Below are 19,925 nucleotides of genomic sequence, written 5' to 3'. Positions count from 1 at the left end.
GATCCGGGCCCAGGGCTGTGCCTGCAGCGGCCTCCTCCCCATCCCCGGCCCCACCGGTTGGAAGCTGACACGTCTGGATTTTTCACCAACAGTCACAAAAATATTTGTCACGGAAAATGTGCGAGTACTGACATCTTAAGTCAAAAAAGATGCAGATTTCTCAACTGTTAGCAGCACGTTATGGAAATACATTCTTAGGGACTATTAAATATGGGTATTATTGACTAGATGAGCAGAAGCTCAATGGACTAGCTTGGAAATACGTCTTTAGACAATTCTTAAAATGCAGATTAATTATCTAACAGACCAGAACAGTTTTTTTTCCTCCAGACTTTCTAATGATCTGCTGCATAAACAAACACGCAGACTATTTTGTTTGCATTCGTGTTGGCTGTGATGTTCTCCAACAACTGAAGAGCGACCGAGGAGACTTAAATCTTATTTAACACTCAGCAGGAGCAGAACAAACGGGATGTCAGCCCGAATCACTGCAAGCCTTGTCTCCTTAAAGACCTTCGGGATGTTCAACTACAATTAACACCAAAAAGCTCTGTTTCCCAAACACAAAACTTTGGATATACCAAGTAGCACTGAATTCTTTCTGTCCCATTTGGTTTCATTAAAGAAACTATGACGTTGATATCCTACATTTAATGAGTGATATTCCCACCAAGCCCTTTTTAAACGAGCAAGGCGCATTATACTGCAGATACGCACTGAATCCTCTATCCTGATTTGAACCTTTAAGTTGCAATTTTAAAATCACACCTTGATTTTTAAACATGCCATTGACAGAAGATTGAGCACAGTGGTCATTTTCCCAGCAAGAGTAATTAACATGTTATTTGTAAATTGTGTTTTCAGCTTCCGCCTACTCGATTTCTTATGGGTTAAAATGCTGCTGGATATCAAACCCAACGCAAAGCAAGTGTGAAACATTATTATTCCAGCTTCACACCCATTTTCCCCTGGTGTGAACAATAATGCAAACCACACGACAGTGATGGATTGGAAGTGGAGAGGACCAGATGCTCTGCGAACGCGAGCGCAGCCCCTGCCCCAAACGTTTGTCGGTTTAAAAAGAGACGCGATCGCCCGCTTCCCAAGCTGCCCCTGCACACACAGCCTCTTCACACCAGATGTTTCCAGACCGCACACGAGGCGGAGTGAAGATAGGAAATAAGCCGAGAGCGAACGAGAAAAGGGCCAACAATGAGCATGGCTGGAGTAAAATATATTTTGACCAACCTTTTTTTTGGGGGGAAAGGAAGATTTTGCACATGCAACAGTTTGCAGGTCAAGCCGTGTGCCTGCAGCTCTGTGCTGCCCTTGCCAAGACCGGCCACATTAGAGCAACTACCAGCCAATGCACCGTGCTGCTCCATCATCGTCTACGGAGACAAACGCCCAACGTGAACCCCCCGACCGACTCCAACACCGTTACAGACAGCTCCGCCATCCCGTGCCACCGAGCAGGGCCGAGAGCCACCGGGAACAAACCCTCAGCGTCAGAACGCAGCGCAATCTGCAGAGAAACGGCACCTTCTGCCATTGAGCCAAAACTGCCTGGTTTTTGGCAAAAAGTTATAAAACAAATAGGTTAAGGCTCAACAAAAGGAGGGGAAAGGGGAAAGGGGAAAGGGGAAAGGGGAAAGGGGAAAGGGGAAAGGGGAAAGGGGAAAGGGGAAAGGGGAAAGGGGAAAGGGGAAAGGGGAAAGGGGAAAGGGGAAAGGGGAAAGGGGAAAGGGGAAAGGGGAAAGGGGAAAGGGGAAAGGGGAAAGGGGAAAGGGGAAAGGGGAAAGGGGAAAGGGGAAAGGGGAAAGGGGAAAGGGGAAAGGGGAAAGGGGAAAGGGGAAAGGGGAAAGGGGAAAGGGGAAAGGGGAAAGGGGAAAGGGGAAAGGGGAAAGGGGAAAGGGGAAAGGGGAAAGGGGAAAGGGGAAAGGGGAAAGGGGAAAGGGGAAAGGGGAAAGGGGAAAGGGGAAAGGGGAAAGGGGAAAGGGGAAAGGGGAAAGGGGAAAGGGGAAAGGGGAAAGGGGAAAGGGGAAAGGGGAAAGGGGAAAGGGGAAAGGGGAAAGGGGAAAGGGGAAAGGGGAAAGGGGAAAGGGGAAAGGGGAAAGGGGAAAGGGGAAAGGGGAAAGGGGAAAGGGGAAAGGGGAAAGGGGAAAGGGGAAAGGGGAAAGGGGAAAGGGGAAAGGGGAAAGGGGAAAGGGGAAAGGGGGCGGAGGGAAGGAAGGGGGGGGCAGAGGAGGAAAGGACGGAAGGAGGGGGAGGCAGAGGACCTGCTTATTAAAAATAGCAAAATCTTCGAGAAGCTAAGCACATGCCGAGTGGGTGGGAAATTAGTATTATTATTATTATTATTATTTTGTGCTCACGGGGTCTCAGACCTCAGACGCCTCCTTCGTGCCCAGAATGTAGTTTTTGCAGACTCACTACAAAGCCTTGCAGAGCAGGGTTTATGAGGTCACCGCAGGATGTGCGTTCACCGCAGCCTGGCCGGGGATGGCCAGCGCGACCTGCTCCTCTCCTCTCTGCACGGGCAGTGAGGCCGAGATGAAGCTCCTCCGCTTTATTTCCACCTCATTGTGCTGATGCCGAGCTCACCAAATAAACAAGCTGAACGCCAGTGGGGAAGGAGCAGAGAGAGTCACCAAACAACGTATGCCTGGCTCTCTCCATCGCGAAGGATGCAAAGAACTCACCCGTATAGATGGACAGTTCGTCTTGGCTCCTTCTTCCCTGATAAATCAGTAACGTGGTCTCTGTCTACCTGGAAAATCCAGGGGAAGGTCCCACAAGGACTCAGCAAAATCCCCCCTGACTCATTTTACAGCTGGACATTTTAAACTTGGTTCTTCATTATCACTTAACTCCATCAAATGTTTAGCAGCACAAGCAAAGCCTTTTTGTTGACACACGCTCTCCGTAACCCAGCTCTGACCCATTTACACCTCCGAATCATTAAAGATAAGAACTAAGCCCAGCCTCAGCGCGAAGGAAGCGTCACATAATCACCTATCTGTGCTCCCATCAGCACTCCTCCGTCACACTTCTATTTTCTACAGCTTAACTAGGAAAGCCAGCATCAAACCCTGCCCCTTACCCTACAGCTATTCATTGCCCACATTCCGCTATTTATTGCCTAAAATAGTCGCTTTTGGGTGGATCTAATGAAAACTCCAAATAAATCAGGTCTGTTGGTACATTTTCAGTGTTTCATTAGCATTCCAAACTTCAGCGCCATTAGGAAGGCAGGTTTCTGTACCGCACACCCATCCTCTTCATGTAAGCTATGGCAATTTGACCCCCAAGGTTCATTTAAGTGATAATTAGGCCCTCACAGCTGGCACAGGAGCAAAACTCACCTGCCTGATAGCCCAGCTCTTCCTGGGGTTTGATTTCTGTGAAGGCAAAACCTCTCCTGCTGTATCTGTTCCTTTGACCGCGCGGATTCCTGCCTGGGTAAGTTCCCAGCAAGGAGCACAACTCATCCTGTCCGTGTGAACATCTGCTGCTGGTTCACACTTTATCTGCTTCAGGGCCCTGGGACGAACTATCCCCATTCCTACCGATTTACAACACCCAGGTTCCTTCCTTTGCTCCATTACTCCCTCTATAAGCAATTCAATCACTGCTAATTGATCGCAGACAGGGATTTCCTCACCATCCTCCCCTTTTCCCCAGAACAACTTTTCTCCCTGCTCCTCATCTCCCCAGGCCTCTGCCCTTGCAGGCCCCTCAGCATTGGCTCCTATTGACACCAGTCGAGCACTTTAAGGTACAGGAAGCACTTCTGGCTTTCCTACCTTTGAACTGCTCCAAATTGTCCTCCCAAGCTACATCCCACAGATCAAATGAATTATTATTAGGATCCTTACAACTGCTCCATGACCTCCTCGTAGATTTAAAAACTCATTTGATCTCCCATTTCTGCTCTCAGAGAACCCATGAGGGTGCCACTGGCTCCCCGAGGGGTACAGGCAAACGAACTGGAGTTTCTGGTCTCCAGTGCACAGTACCACACTCTCTTTTCTATACAAAGCTAGATGTCCCACTCCTGCATAAAGCTCCAATCACAGCGTTGCTAATATCTCATTGATTTCTCCACAGCTTCCCCTCAAGTCTAAGAGAGACCCTTCAAGCTGTTCTCATCTCGTTAGACAAACATTTCAGCGTGTTCCTCCTATTCACACGCAGCAATAGGTTCCCTGCATTAACAGATACCTCAGCTGCCTCGGAAACCTCTTGCCCAGAGCACACACCATTTCCAAGACGACTCGCAGGATCTTTTGTCTCGTCCTCTGCCTGCAAGCACGGATAATAAATTAATTCTGACCCCAACAAGTGCTGCGCATGAAGATCTGGCCCCAAAGTCAGCGAGAATCGATACCCACAACTCAGACGCATCAGCGAGGCTTTAAAAAAGGCAACACACTGACCACCCGCGCTTGCTTAGTCCTAAATGAATACAGAATAAAGCTTAAACCATCCTCAAGAAAGCGAAGTTTCTTAGGTGAGGGAGTTCTCTTCTGTCCATATAGCCCAGTAATATCCGATTGTAAGGACGCATACGCTCCTTCCCGGTTCTTTATCACGCTCCTCCTCTCCTGCGCGTTATTCTACGCTGATTCTCCCTCTTTCCTCACCCTCCCACCCAGCCACGCAGGCTCCAGCACCCCCAGTAAGAACACACGAGCTGCTCTTCCAGCCAAAGAGGCCTTTCCTGGGCTCTGGCCCTGTCGCACGTGCAGAACCAGCTGCTTCCCCCGGAGAAAGAGGAATCCAAACCAAGGCCAAAGCAGAGATCCCACCTTCAGCCACCCGAACCCACGCAATCAGCGGCATCCGGCTTCCTTTAAACTTCGCTCACCGCTTCTCAATGCGGCAAAGAAATCGTCACGAGTGCACGCACGCAACGACGGAGATGGTATTTCCTAACACAATTTGGCTTTGGGAACAGACAGTTCGGAGGCAGCACTGCACGTATCTGCCTCGCTGTTCCTTTGATGAGCTCTCTGAGGACCAGCTCCCTCAAATCAGTTGCCACTCACCCACAGACTGCTGCATGCTCCTTGGCATCGGGACATTCAGTCCTCTGCCAGCCCACATGAGTCCTTGGCTTATTTTCCTTGCACAGCTTGCAAAAGAAATCTCCAGCAAGAGACTCGCAGGCAGCAGCACTGTGTGTCTCCCAGAACCACAGGCAGCTGCCCTTAAGTCCCCATTTAGAGCCAATATTTCACAGGTGACGCTTCTCAGGGAGATGTTGATGCTTTTAGAGACCTCGCTCTCCCCGCTTCCCACTTCAGGAGCCACACTGACCACCTGCCCCCACTCGCAGCCCTTCATTTCAGAGCTCACCTTCTTCAGGCACCATCCCCACAGGGGCCAGCGCACAAAGGGTCAAAAGAAATGGCCATTTAAAGAAAAGAAAGAGCATTCTGGTTTGCTCTGCTGAGCTCTAGTGCCTTCTTGGGCTCAGCACAGCCTGTCAGCTCCCTCTTCCCCACATCCCAGGTACAACTCTGGGCATTAATTCATGCAGACGTGGGGAAAGAAATACCCGCAAACCCCAAAGAGCCACACAGCAACTTCCTCAACAACCGGCTTTCCTAATCAAGCCCAACTCCAAAATGGAAAGCAACACGGGAAGGTTCGGCCGCTTCCCATCTATTTCTCTACCCAGATGGTTCCCTTCAAATACACAGCATAATATGCATAAATACTAAAGCAGACTCGCATCGAGGCGCTTTAAAAACGCCTTGGCACAGCGGGAGCCTCACTGCAGATTGCCTTCCGAGAGCTCGCTTCTACCCCGACGCAAAATGAAGACTGAAGCAGAAAAGCACCGAGTGCAGTGGACGTCCAGCACCTACCTGCGAGCACACACGTCCTAGCACCGGCCGCACAGACGGCTCCACCGGAGCGGCAGCGGTTCCACGGGGATGCTGGAGACCCTCACCCAGGGCCGCGAGGCTCCGCTCCTGGCTGAACGCAGGGGTCACAAGGCCCCAGAGGGGCAGAGCGCAGCTCTGGATCTTCCAGCAAGCAGCACAAAGGAGGCGGGTGTGGGGGGGCAGCAAACCTCAGGTGTGTTAAATTAACTTTCCCATTGATCACAACCTTGAGGTCTCAAGCCCCTTTCTGGGAAAGAAAAACACCTGACAAAGGGTAGCAGCTGAATCACATTTGCGCTGTCTCTCAGCTATGCAGAGCTCCAGGCTGTGCCAGTTTATGCATAAACATCACACAATAAAGTTGGGCCTAGGAAGAGGGTTCTGCATGGAGTTTCCCCTCCCGCTGCCCAGAATGAACGTGGCTTGTTCATTAAAGAAGAGTCTGTGTCAGCATCAAACCTGCACGTCTGCGCATACAAGTACCTCATATATTCTAAGAGAAATTATTCACAAGCACAACGCGTTCCAGAACAATAAACCCCTTTTCTTGCAACCCAAAGGCTGAGAAAAATAGCTGTTAAACAGCATTCTCCTCACTGCCTGTGACTGTAGCTCACAGACCAGGAACACAGCAACACACAAGCACAGGGCAAGCGTCCATTCCACGCTGCGCTCCCACACGGATCTCCGCACCAGACAGCCTGCCCAGGTAACCCACAGGAGTTGTGGCCATACAGAGCCCCCCTCCCCGCTCTCTTTGAACTTCAGCTCTGCCGAAAGCTGGAGTACGGCATTTTGCAACTCTCCCTACACTAAAAACACTGCGGCCGCCAACAGCGCTGCGAGGAAAAGTCCTTCAGCAAGTGCTGCCGTGAGAGGGAGCGGGTGCTGCTGCCAAGCATGGAGCGGCTTCGGCTCCGGTTCGCGCCTCGCTCCGGGGGCTGAGGATGCTCGGGGGGCTCAGGCTGCTCGGGGCTCCGGGGGCTGAGGATGCTCGGGGGGCTGAAGATGCTCAGGGTCCCTGGGGACTAAGGATGCTCGGGGTTCCTGGGGGCTGAGGCCGCTCGGGGCTCCGGGGGACTGAGGCTGCTCGGGGCTCTGAGGCCGCTCGGGGCTCCGGGGGCTCCCGGCCCCGCGGCGCTGCAGCGGCGGAGCCGGGAATCCCGCGGGGGACCCCGGCCGGCGCTCGCACCCCCGGGAAGCGGAGCCGCCGGTGCCTCCGGGCGTCGCGAACCCCTCCGCCCCCTCCCCGCCCGCCCGACCCCGCTCCCGCCGGCTCTCACCTGCGCTGGGCGGCGCGGCTCTGCCCGCGGCTGCTCCGGCCCCGCTCCGGCGGCGGGTCCCCGGCGGCGAGCGCGGGAACTGCAGGGGGCGGCTGCCGGGGCACGGAAGGGGCTGCCGGGCGCGGGGGCCCCCCCGCGGGCCTGCGGGGCAGCGCCGGGGCGGGGATGGAGAGGAGAGGGAGGGTGGAACGGCAGGAGAGCGGGGACAGGGGATGGAGCGAGGGAGCGCTGGAACTGTCGCTTCTGAAAGCGATCGGTTTTCCTAAGCCCGCATTTAGCACCTGGAACGAGCTGTTGGAGAACAGTGTAGGGAAAGGGAGCTGGGGGTCCTGGGGACAGCAGGGTGACCATGAGCCAGCACTGGGCCCTTGTGGCCAGGAAGCCAATGGGACCTGGGGTGGGTTAGAAGGGGGTGGTCAGTAGGTCAGAGAGGTTCTCCTGCCCCTCTGCTCTGCCCTGGGGAGACCACACCTGGAATATTGTGTCCAGTTGTGGCCCCTCAGCTCCAGAAGGACAGGGAACTGCTGCAGAGAGTCCAGCGCAGCCACCAAGATGCTGAAGGGAGTGGAGCATCTCCCGTGTGAGGAAAGGCTGAGGGAGCTGGGGCTCTGGAGCTGGAGAAGAGGAGACTGAGGGGGGACTCATTCCTGGGGATCAACATGGAAAGGGGCAGTGTCAGGAGGATGGAGCCAGGCTCTTCTGGGTGACAACCAGTGACAGGACAAGGGGCAATGGGTGCAAACTGGAACACAGGAGGTTCCGCTGGAAGAGGAGAAGCAACTTGTTGGGGGTGAGGGTGTCAGAGCCTGGCCCAGGCTGCCCAGGGAGGTTGTGGAGTCTCCTTCTCTGCAGACATTCAAACCCGCCTGGACCCCTTCCTGTGGAACCTCAGCTGGGTGTTCCTGCTCCATGGGGGATTGCACTGGATGAGCTTTCCAGGGCCCTTCAACCCCTCACACTCTGAGATCTGTGATAACTGATTTTTAGGAAATGCTGCGCCTTCCTCCCACACATCCCAAATCCCTAATCACTTTTGAATGCCCTATCAGCCAGGGCTCTGACTCTCCCTGTGTGTCCGCTCCTTCTGCACTACCTGAGAAGGACACAGGGTGAGATGCTTTCGCTCACACCTCCTAAAATCTTCATATTAAATGTTAATCTCCTCCTTGTGCCCTGAAAAGCGCTGCACACTGGGCCAGAGACACAACCCGGCTCTGGGAAACGGGCAGGAATGGCACACACAGCACTGGAATGCTTCTCTGCCACACTGCAGTTCTATTTTCCTGTTTGTTTTGTTTTAAATAGCACGAGAAGCAAAGGTTTTAAACCATCAATTAACTGGACTCTTGCATTAGGAGCAGTGAACTGTTATTTGACAGAAATTCATTTTCCCTCCCTGCTGAGAAGAAAGAAGTTGAAGGGAAAGGATCAGCCTCACAGAAGAAAGAAAAGAAGAAAATAAAACACCACCACGCCTCTGCTTCAGAGACAAATTACTCATAAGACACATAGGTAACAGACACAGGGTGCTTTGAGCTCATCCCTTTTACACATCATTTCCCTTAGGACAACAGCTACAAGTCAATTGCTTTGTGAATGATCCCTGTGCCTTCACACCAGCGACCCTGCCCAACAGGCGCTCCCGAGCATTCATTATGCTCAGAACAGGAGAGCAGTTCCCTGTGTCTGGGCTGCGTTCGCTTTTAATTTGTGGTTGTGGCCCTCAGGGTGCAGAGTCACAGAGCCTGGGCTGCAGCTCCGTGCTGCGGAGCCGTGAGTTCTGCTCCGTGTCTGAGGATGGGGAGAGCAGGGGCCAACGGGGACCAGGGGGACAGGAACACACAGGTAACCACACCACTTTCTTTAGACATCTTTAACATAGTTCGGGCACATCTCTGCATGGCCGTAAGTCCTTCACGCAATTATTGGAGCTTCAGAAGTGCAGAATCATAAAAGTTAGGGCACCTTGTCACAGAATCACAGAATCCCAGAGTGTGAGGGGTTGGAAGGGCCCTGGGAAGCTCATCCAGTGCAATCCCCCATGGAGCAGGAACACCCAGCTGAGGTTCCACAGGAAGGGGTCCAGGCGGGTTTGAATGTCTGCACAGAAGGAGACTCCACAGCCTCCCTGGGCAGCCTGGGCCAGGCTCTGACACCCTCACCCCCAACAAGTTGCTTCTCCTCTTGCAGTGGAACCTCCTGTGTTCCAGTTTGCACCCATTGCCCCTTGTCCTGTCACTGGTTGTCACCCAGAAGAGCCTGGCTCCATCCTCCTGACACTGCCCCTTTCCATATTGATCCCCAGGAATGAGTCCCCCCTCAGTCTCCTCTTCTCCAGCTCCAGAGCCCCAGCTCCCTCAGCCTTTCCTCACACGGGAGATGCTCCACTCCCTTCAGCATCTTGGTGGCTGCGCTGGACTCTCTGCAGCAGTTCCCTGTCCTTCTGGAGCTGAGGGGCCACAACTGGACACAATATTCCAGGTGTGGTCTCCCCAGGGCAGAGCAGAGGGGCAGGAGAACCTCTCTGACCTACTGACCACCCCCTTCTAACCCACCCCAGGTCCCATTGGCTTCCTGGCCACAAGGGCCCAGTGCTGGCTCATGCTCACCCTGCTGTCCCCAGGACCCCCAGGTTTGCGGGGCAGACTGAAGGACAGCACAGCTGAGATCAGTCCTGCTGCCTTTCCCCCCTCCTATTGAAAATCTCAGGCTCTCCTGCTGTCTCACCACTAAGTCTCAGTAAAGACAGCTGGATTGCAAATATTTCCAACTTCATTTGCTCTCTTCAGTTTCTGAGACACTTGTGTTTTATTTAAAACCTTTTGGGATCTTTGTGCTCAAGATAATTCAGCAAGGGAACAAGTGGGGTAGAAACCATCTGCAAATAAAGCCGGTTTTGTTTAGAAATGAAAAGGATTCTGGGCATAGGAGAGAGGTTTTGAAAATGCCTTCTGATACCAAACCTGGGGGTGGGGGGGGAAGCCATCCAAACAGTTTTAATATAGAGTCTGGTCAATTTATGAACGAGGTTCGCTGACACAGTTGCCTGCAAAAGCAAGGGAGCTTGATACTTGGAAAATCCTGTTTGTGGAAGGAAATACTGTTGTCATGAGACTATAAACCCAAAAAGTACACTCGGGGGACAGGGAAGAGTCACTAAATGCTCCCCTAAGGTCAGCAAAGCGCAGGGGGAAATCAGATGGTCTTAGAAAATGAGTTAATTGCCCAAAACGGGCGCTCGAAACAGCAGTTGTACTATTGCAGGTCCAGGTCTATCCAGACCAAAACGCGCCCTCCCCAGCTCTGCCGGGGGTGAGAAAACGTGCGGCGATGAGTGTGGATCAGCCTGCCCCTCTTGTCCAAACACCAGGGTGGCTGTTCCATGGAATACTCCGAGTATCTGCAGACCCAAGGGGCTGGGGAAGAAGCCCCAGCAGCACTCGCGCTCCCCTGGTTAGAGGATCTTAGCCCGCGTTGCACCGAGAGGGGCTCCGACCCCACACTGACGGGGAGCTGAGTCCTGAATCACCGAAGCAGCCGCTCCATCGTCTCCATCCGGTGGTTGTGGTGCAGTCGAAGAGCAAATAACAGTACCGCTGGAAAACAGAGCCCATCGAATGGAGCGCTGAGGCGTTTCCAGGGATGAAAGACATCACGGAAGGCAAGACTTCTCATTTGATTGAAACACAAGAAATAAATCTACTCTATGCGTGCCAGATTTTTTCTCCAGGTTCATAACAGCTTTCTATTGGTGATAGAAAATGTCCAAATTAGATCGTTTTATAGATATGAACAGCTTTGTGGAGCTGGTTAGTGGAATAAGTATCTCGTGGCAGTTACATAAAAAAAGCCCATCTAGTTATATATATATTTAGACGGCTCAAAGAAGTTTAGTAGGACGAGTTGGATAAATGTGGAAGGTTTTGTGGAACAGTTTGTTTGCTTTCTCTTTTTACGCTGAAGACAACGCGTGTGAACGTTAAAGAGCCGAAGTCAGAATGGCAAACGCGCTCTGATGCACTTGGTGGCCGCCCCGCGTTGTCCCAGGGAGATTTATCCTCTTCAGACAAATAAATATTGGACTGATGATTTGCAAAGTGTTTATCTTCACTTGCATCTTAATTTTCCTTGCCTTTTGATGTTCTCTTCCTTGTAATTACCGCCATCAAAGGGTGTTTTGTGCTGTGTGTATTCCGTTCACACACCAAAGCGAAATAAAAGCAGTCACTAAAAAAGCAGGGCAGAAAAACCAACCTGAAAACACAACGAGGAGAAAAACGCACCACAAAACCACCCCCACCTCTCTTTGAAATGGGGGGAAAGCAACGAAATTAAGAGACTTTTGGGTGAGGAATGATTAAGAAAAGGGAACGATGAAGAACGAAACCGACTTCGGAGGTTGGTCCAGGGGCTACGGATGCGCCCATGGAGGAGACGCCGGGTCAGGTGCCCTGGGCTGTGCTGTGGGCCTGGGAAGGACTTCAACCCAGACGCAGAACCCAGCTCCCGAGCGATAACTCAGCAGTGCCGGGGAAGTTTTATTGCAGCCGAATGAAGAAATTGCAGAGGAAAGAAGATGGGTTCAATATAAGATACAAGGGAGGCTGTTTGACTTGTGCCGCACGCGTGCGCCAAAGTGATGGTGATGAATGGGTTGGGGGGGCTTCCAATACATCGCGGAGCTGCTGCTCGCAGGACGGAAGTTATCTGAAAAAATAAACCAGAAAGAAGCTAAAGTAATGTCAGTATTTGAGGTGAAACACCAGGGGAGGGACACGCACAGCGGAATGTGGCACAGGCAGCTCTGTAATCGGGTTCCTGTGCTGAATTGCAAACAAACAGCAGAACCGCTGGAAAAAGAGACAGCAGAGCGTTAGATTTTGGAGTTGAAAGAGGGGGGAAATAGGAGCAGAAACCCCCGGCGGGATTTAAAAACGCAGTGAGACACCCAGAAAAGGGTTTAATCTGCTGATCACAAAGGTCAAAGGGAAGCAGGTGGAGTTGTATCAATACATGTTTATGAAAGTAAAGCGTTGTGTCAAAGCGGAGCTGACAAGGCCAACACCAAGCTTTCTCGCTTCCATGTTAATGCAGAACGGAGATATTGGTTTAGCACCAGAACTGCAGCTCCGAGAGACAATAGGAAGATGTGCTCATTAATAGCTCAGTACAACAATAACCTCAGATAATACGAATTATCGCGAAACCTCCAGAGAGCTGATAGAAATGTAGATTTACTCTCCCATCCATGGAGCTCCACTTAATACAGTTTATTCAGCAGCACTGAGTAAATATCAACAAGGAGGTTAAAATATTGATCAGGGAAAACACTTCATGCTGAATAAGCTGCAGACATCTGGAAATAAACTGGTGCAAGAAAGCGGCGGAGATATTTTGGGTGTTTTATTCTGCCAAAAGCCCAGCCGATGATTTGCAGCTGCGGTTTCCATCTGGTGAGGAATCACAGACTCACACAGAACGGCAGGGGCTGGAACGGACCTGCAAAGTTTCTTCTCATATTCAAGTGAAACCTCTTGTGTTCCAGTTTGTTTGGGGCAGGAGAACAAGGGAGTGACCCCCGAGCTGCCTCAAAATGGCGGCACCAGAATCACCTCAGGGCTCAAAATGGCGGCACCAGAATCACCTCAGGGCTCAAGATGGCGGCACCAAAATCACCTCAGCGCTCACAATGGCGGCACCAGAACCACTCTCCAGCAGTTCCCCGTCCTTCTTGAACCGAGGGGGGCCCAGAACGCACTCACCCCATTGATCAGTGGGCCTACATTACCTCTGCTGTTAGTTTTATCTGCCACGTATTTGAAGAAGCTCTTCCTGTTGTCCTTGACCCCTCTCTCAAGGTTTAATTCTCAGGAGGTCTTAGCTTTCCTATCACCTCCCTTCATCCTCTGACAGCAGCCTGATGCAGTTTCCCAGTGGCCAGCCCTCCTTCCATGATCTGTGAGCTCTCCTTTTGTCGAGCACACCCAGCAGCTCCCTGTTTAACCACTCCGGTCTTCCTTGGCTTCCCACGGGTGGGGATGAGGGAGCAGCAGCTGCCCCAGGGTGAAGAAGGCAGCCCTGTCAGTTTATCCGGGAGATGCAGGAGGGATCAGCACAAGCAAGAACACACAGAACCAGTTTCCAATAACCAAGTCCGTTACCGGGGCTGGAAACCAACCTGCAACACTTGCAGCCCTGCAGAGCGGCTCTAAAGCCCCTCGCCACGTTGTTTTCTTACTGCGGAAGCCACCATGACCCTCCTTTTAGAATCACGGGTGTCTAAAAAGGTTTGAGGATGGATATCAGCCCCGCGCTGTAGCAAACACGGCCGAGCTTTACTTAGTGCTGCTGCCTCAGTCCATCCCTCCGGTGACACATTTGCCTTCACGATCGTCGAAGAACCCACACCAGCAACTGGACAACTTCACACCAACATCCACAGATACCCCGGGAGAAGAGAAATCAACAGAAACAATCACCTGCACCCATTGGCTGGTTGATACAACACAAGGGTGATTTACAGACGGTCTTGGGCAAACACCAAGGCCACCCTGGCGTGGAGTTAATCCATGATTTTGTACATCAAAGCGCCCTAACCGACGCAGCACGGTTCTCTGCCACCCCTCCATGGGACTCGAGAGAAGACACAAAGCTCAGATCTTCCTGAGCTGTTTATTTTGAACCATTTATTTACAGCAGCGCAGTAAAGGGAATATATAAAATAACATTTGAATAGGCAAAACACGAACGGCGTCATTAGGAAAGCATAATGGAGCTCCGATTACCAATTATAATAAAGTAATCTCTCAAGAAGCTTCACATTCGTACTGCAGAAAAGGGGGGAAAAGAGATGACCTTAAAAATTCAGAAATACACTTGATTTTTGTCTGGTTTGGTGCTTGTTTTTCAGTCGTTTATTTGATCGGCTCGTCTATCAGGAACGTGACTGCACCACTTTGCAGGGAAGTCAAAAGGCAAAGATAAGAACATCATTAAATGAGAGGGATTCATGCAAAGCATCCTCTGCAGAGAACCCAAGCACACAGGGGCCTTGGCACACAACTCGAGCACAGATGTTCCCTATTAAAACATCCGCGAGTTCCCTCAACGTTGAGTTTCAATTTCACTCCTCTCCTCTCTCAAATTCCTATTTGATCCCAGTGAAGGGAAAAATATCCAGCAAAAGAATGGAAATGAAAGGCCTCGAGTGCTCCGACGCACTGAGACGCAAAGCAGCACAACATCGCTCCTGCTACGGGAGAGACCGAATTCCTTCAAAGGTGTAAAGTTGAAAAGCGAAAGATACATAAAGAAGCAGATTCGCTTTGCAGAAGGCAAGGAAAACATAGTTTAAGCCCCATAGGCTCTGGGTAGAATTTGATGTAAAGCCGCAGCCCTTTAGTTGAACAGCAAACGCTTGCAGTTCTGCTTCAGGGAAACATTAGTCCAGCAAGACTTAAATGATGAACATTTACAAGATACTAAGCTGATGAAAGGCTAGATACCGGCACTTCCGATCTGCCAAAAATAAGCTTATAAATTAATAAAATCACCTTAATTTAATGTCATCTGATAATGGCTCTGGTTGGATTTAAAGCTACAACGCTAGAAACTTAAAAGCAACCCCTGCTGTGCTAGAGCACAGGAACACAAAACTGACCTAAAACAGAAACTCACCGCTCCGATTCCGTTGTGAGAAGCGACCAGATGAGCCAAAGAATTAATGGTGACAGCTACACCCGACGCTTTGAAGGGTTCGTTAGGTTGCTGTTGGTGACACAGTGAAACTCGGGGGATGCGATGAGCGGGAAATCCGCTGCAAAGGGCCCAATTCCACTTCCAAATCACAGCCAGCAACTGCAGAAAGAGCAGAGGGGCCAGGGGCTGCGCCAGGCACAGCCCGGGCGCTGGGGACCGGCACTCGCAGCTTCCAGCCAGCACCAGTCCCTGTGCTCTACAGGAGCTGATGTTTGGTGCTCATTGCTCCTCGCTGGTCAAGACCAAAGGGCAGAGGTAGGGACAGAGAAGCACCGACGTACAGGTTCAGAATGTACAAATCCACGGGCACCAATTACTTATTTCTTATTATATTATTATTATTCCTTATTACTTACTCCACTGATCTGAACGCCAGTTCTTCCATCTGACTTGGGGATATCTGACCATTTGTTCACCGACTCACTGAAAGTTGCTCAGAATCTGTGCAACCTGAACACGGCGCCTTCGACGTCAGAATTTTTAAGACTGGATTAAACTTGAGATCCAATATTTATTTCTTTTCCCCTGTTTTTCTTCTATTTAAAGGATCCTCTCGGGCACAAACCTGCAAAACACCCCCCAAGAAATGCAGCAGACAAACTTCTTTCCTTTAAGCTTATTTAATGATATTTGAAACGCTTAAATTTTCTATTTCCCAGATCCTGAAAACAGATTTTGTTTTTTTAAGTGACCAATATTTAATTCCAGAAACATACAACCTTATCAGCTAAGTCATAAAAGAGCTATTTTACAAACATACATCTGGATAATTAGAACAATAAAGTCTTTTTAGACATTCAAACATGATCAGTAAAAATACAGGATTATTAATAAAGATTTTTTTGTATTTTTTTTAAAGAATACTTCCAGATTTATTTCTTTCTTCTTCTCTTTAAAGTAAATCTCTGTTAAGAGTACATGATTGTATGTTGTACAAAGCAAATAAAATATCCTAGTATGAAGAGAGCTCCACAAGACCAAATTCAAACCCAACAGCAGTGCTGTGGCTGCCGTTTCCCTTTTGCGGTACATCTGCTGCTCCGGGGGCACCTCTGGGGGACGGGGAGGGAGTGAAGGGTTCACCTGGGGAGGAAACACCGCCAGATACCATCAAGCACTGAGATGATCATCAGTGTCACCTGCTGGAGCATCGCCCCCTCTTCTAGTGACAGAGACAGTGTCTGCGGATCGGAAAACACTGGAAATTGAGGTACAGCGCTGTCTGAAAGCTGAGCTAAACCATCGAGACTCTCCAGGCTGATGTTCTTCAGCCTTCTTGCTGATCCCACCTATAGGATGTTAAAGAAATCTCCCTTCTCTCCATACACAAGAAACCAGAGCGATCAAGCACCAGCTTAGAATTTGCTCCTCTGCGCTTCTATGGAAGGAAAATCCCCTTTACAGGAAGGGCTTTCTTTGCTTTTCCCTGAACTAACAGCACAAATCGCTTCTTGGAAAGATGGAACGAATGGTTGCTCGACTGCATCTTTGCTCCCAAGAGAAGAAACTGTTGTCGTCTTGTATTTGAGGAAAAAAAACCCACGACACATTGAGGAGAAGGAGCTGGGGCAAAAAACCAGAGAACACCGTGCGGTCTGAATAAGGGAACACACAACCCATCCATCACCAGCCAGCGCAGGGCACAATCCTTCCTTACACCAATTGGAATTTGAAAAAAGGGTCATTTTATGGCTTAAAGGTGAAAACAAAAAATCAAGAGAGAATCCTGAATAGTGCATTTGAGTTGCAGCTCAAACAGCTGAGACACAACCCAGCGGGACAATGCACGGTATGTTGTTGATGTTGCCCATGCGACTGGGATCGAATGGGTTGGTTTGCTTGAAAATTCCTTAAAGCTCAGGAGAGTGTTCACCCAGCACAACGGTTTATCTGCCACAAAGTCTGGATGCTTCCCCTTCTCCAGAGGTGACAGGGACAGAAGCGCCCTCGCCAGGGGACCACGGCTGGGGGACAGGGGGCAGAATCCCCCTCCGGAGGCAGAAATGTATGGATGACCCAGCAACATCCATACTCTGCATTCCCAGATTTAACTATTGGGGATGGAACCGTGTAGTGGTGGATGGTGCTGATGCAAAGAAGTGCGAGGCGGGGGGCGGATTGCGCCCCCAGGGCCCATCCGAACAACCACTGCTGCTCACCACAAACCTTGAAATTCAACTTGGAGAAAACCAGAGAACCAAGGGTTTTGTCTTCGGTCGCGTTGACCCTCACAGGTCCCATCTTTGCTGGTCTCCTGAAAGCCCAACGAAGCTCTAGAACAGGCGCTGGTGGGGAGAAGAGGCTTTAAACACCACACCTGGCTATAGCCTCGTTCTTTTTCTGGCAGGATTGGGTAAAATACACATCAGCCTTTAGTTTTTGGAAGTCTAGGTGTTTCTAAGCAAAGGTGGTAACTGTACGGGTGAGCAGGGGGATCCCACGCACTAAACCGAAGTGCTCAGTTAATACTGACATAATCATACAGGTGCAAGATGCAACAGGACGGGCGTTAGCGGGTCCCAAGGAAGAGGAAACAAAGGAAAACTTTGGCTTGTGTTGGCAGCGCTGGTGAAAAACAACAATACTGGTGCAATTGGCTCTTAAAACAAGACAAATTCCTCCTTACTCTATAAGGGCTCACGGCTCTGACTTCTCACACCGGGCCCAAAACCTTCCCTGCTCAAGCTCTGTTGATCTTCGCATGAACAACGGGAAGAATAAGAACTGGTTTTTGGTACACGAGTAGACCAAGGACAGATCTGATTTCTTGCCAGTAACTACAGAGGAAACCTTTTGTTTTGAAGGCGCGGGGAGTGCGATTGTTACGCTGACCGAAGATTCTCAGCGCTCCGCGAGGCGGTGCAATCGATGCTACAGCAGTTGTGACGCGTCCCTGGGACTCTCAGGTTTGGCACGCTGCGCAGGCTGGGTTCGGTACACAGTTTGAAACTCGGGAAGAGGGTGCAAAATGACGGCCTTACGCATTAGGAGTTGCGTTCACGATGCCTGTGATACCAGGGGCAGCTCGAACAGCCCTACGGCAACAGGCAGTGCCTGTCCTAGGCCCAGCTTGCCTGTCCTAGTCCCAGCTTAGGCAGTCCAGGCTTAGCTCTGATAGTTACCACCCTGTTTCCTACACTGGAAGGAATTCCAACAGCAAACCCCACTAGAACAGGCCTAATGAAGCACTGGAGAGCTGGTTCGGCCCTGTTTTGCACATCTCTGTTTCCGTGAGAATATATTGGCACAAACAGTTTAAAAGCAAAAAAAAAACCCAAAAAACACCAGCTCCACCCCCCAGAAAAGACCCCAAACCATCAGCAAGACATACTTCCAGGTACTAAAACTTACTGGCCCTATAATCAGCAGTACCTGTGGCTCACTCAAATGGCAGCCCTTACTCATTCAGTAGTGAATCGGGGCAGATCCGCCCCGTGCCTTTGAAACACTTCTGGGTTTGCTTTTTTTCTTCTTCTTTTTTGATCCAGAGAAGAGTTACAAAAGTGCTGCAGGTCCAAGTATTTTTATCACTTTACAAAGGAGACAATGATCAAAGCCAACAAAGTCAAGAAAAAACTTGTCTTTCTCCTCTCCCAGCCTGATCTCGTCAGCAAAGGAGACACGGAATGGGAGAGGGGAAAAGAAAAGTCGCCCATCTCAAGTGCCTGGCTGTTTAGTGCATGGAAAACTCTTGCGACGTGAGCGGCTCCCATGCACGCACTGAATACGGATAGTTCCAGCCACTCGTCATCCTAACACCTTCATAAGTAGCTCTTGGCAGTTTGATGCCAGCAGGGAGTGCAGAGTCCAGTGAAGCAAAGATGCACTTGCACACAGCCCCACATCCCCCTCGGCCCCACTGCGGGTCAGGAGCAGGGGTGCTATGTGCAGAGGGCTAGAACTGTCACTACCCAGTTATAATAGAACAACAACAAAAAGGCAGATTAAAAAATTAAAATGTGCTTTTGATACATGGAATGAAGTCAAATAAATACATTGATTTTTTTTTTTCTTTTTTTAAATGTCTAAATACACTTTTATATCCTACACCCAAAGCTCTGTACATTTGGTTTGGTTTTTCTGTTCTGAGAAATGCATTTCTGGTAGCAAGGAGAGGAGCGGGATAGAACAGACTCCCTCACTGACAAGATAGTGCAGATGTCCCACAGAAGAAGCGCCCGTGCCTGCGCCGGCTCACGTCTGGATGGTCCAAACCCTCTTGTCTCAGAGTCCACAAGGAAGGCAGCGGGTGCTGTGTCCTGATACTCGTCATCCCATCTTCAGCCGCCTCTCCGAACGTGACTAGCTTTTGTCTGAGGAAGGAAAACAAGGTGGTGAGAGAGGAGGAGATGCAACGAGAGACAAATCCCTACCATTTCTGAACACGAGTACTAACACAAGTGTGTTATGTGAGCGAGAGCACACCCAGTTAACCTTAAGACCTTTGTCAGTAATTCCAGCAATTACACCTCTAGGATGCTTAAGGCCAATTTAAAGAGACCCACGGCAACCATTTGATACAGCAAAGACACCCCAGAGACAGAAAAGACAGATTAGAATCACTTTACAGATTCAACAATATCGCTTAGGGACTTCACATCAATTTAGCCTTCTTTCAAAAAGAAGTTGCGTATCCTGCGTATCTTGAGCAGGCAGGGTGAGCTTGCAAAGAACCATTTCAGAGGAAACAACAATCTCCGCGCACCAGTCTCAGCGGATTCAATTGACCTTTCCTGCAATCAGGTCCCAGCCCTACGAGAGCTCCTGAAGGAGGTGAAACCTTCTCCGTGCGTGTGGAACGTTAGTAACTGACTCTGTGCTCTTGGATGGCTGAAGCCGCGTGGGATGCGCTACCAAGCCCGGTTGGTACCTGAGTGCTCTCCCGTGGAGGCTGATCCAGCCAGCCCTTGGCGTCGGAGAATGGTGTAGTCCTCCTCCACCTCCTGAAAAACAGACACCCCCAACACTCAAGCAGCTCTTTATTTGC

The 19,925-nt window shown here is 50.4% G+C and overlaps 2 protein-coding genes across 5 annotated transcripts in view; both read right to left on the bottom strand.

The window, feature by feature from the left end:
- Positions 1 to 7,265, bottom strand: part of GRIK4 (glutamate ionotropic receptor kainate type subunit 4) — a 174,241-nt gene extending 166,976 nt beyond the window's left edge. For all 3 annotated transcript variants that reach the window (XR_011735631.1, XM_065855672.2, XM_071798661.1), the window contains exon 1: positions 7,181 to 7,265. The gene's annotated coding sequence lies outside the window, so the exon portion shown is untranslated. The remainder of the gene's footprint in view (positions 1 to 7,180) is intronic.
- Positions 7,266 to 15,539: 8,274 nt separating this feature from the next.
- Positions 15,540 to 19,925, bottom strand: part of ARHGEF12 (Rho guanine nucleotide exchange factor 12) — a 70,627-nt gene continuing 66,241 nt past the window's right edge. For both annotated transcript variants that reach the window (XM_065855494.2, XM_065855495.2), the window contains 2 exons: positions 19,809 to 19,881; positions 15,540 to 19,251 (listed from right to left, as the gene is read on the bottom strand). In XM_065855494.2, coding sequence (XP_065711566.1) covers positions 19,241 to 19,251; positions 19,809 to 19,881 — 84 coding nt within the window. In that variant the 3' untranslated portion in view covers positions 15,540 to 19,240. The remainder of the gene's footprint in view (positions 19,252 to 19,808; positions 19,882 to 19,925) is intronic.

This window comes from Patagioenas fasciata, chromosome 24 (assembly GCF_037038585.1).
Source record: "Patagioenas fasciata isolate bPatFas1 chromosome 24, bPatFas1.hap1, whole genome shotgun sequence".
Classification (NCBI taxonomy): Eukaryota; Metazoa; Chordata; class Aves; order Columbiformes; family Columbidae; genus Patagioenas; species Patagioenas fasciata.
The sequence above is the reverse complement of the archived record's forward strand: the minus strand, read 5'-3'. Positions and strand labels throughout refer to the sequence as shown.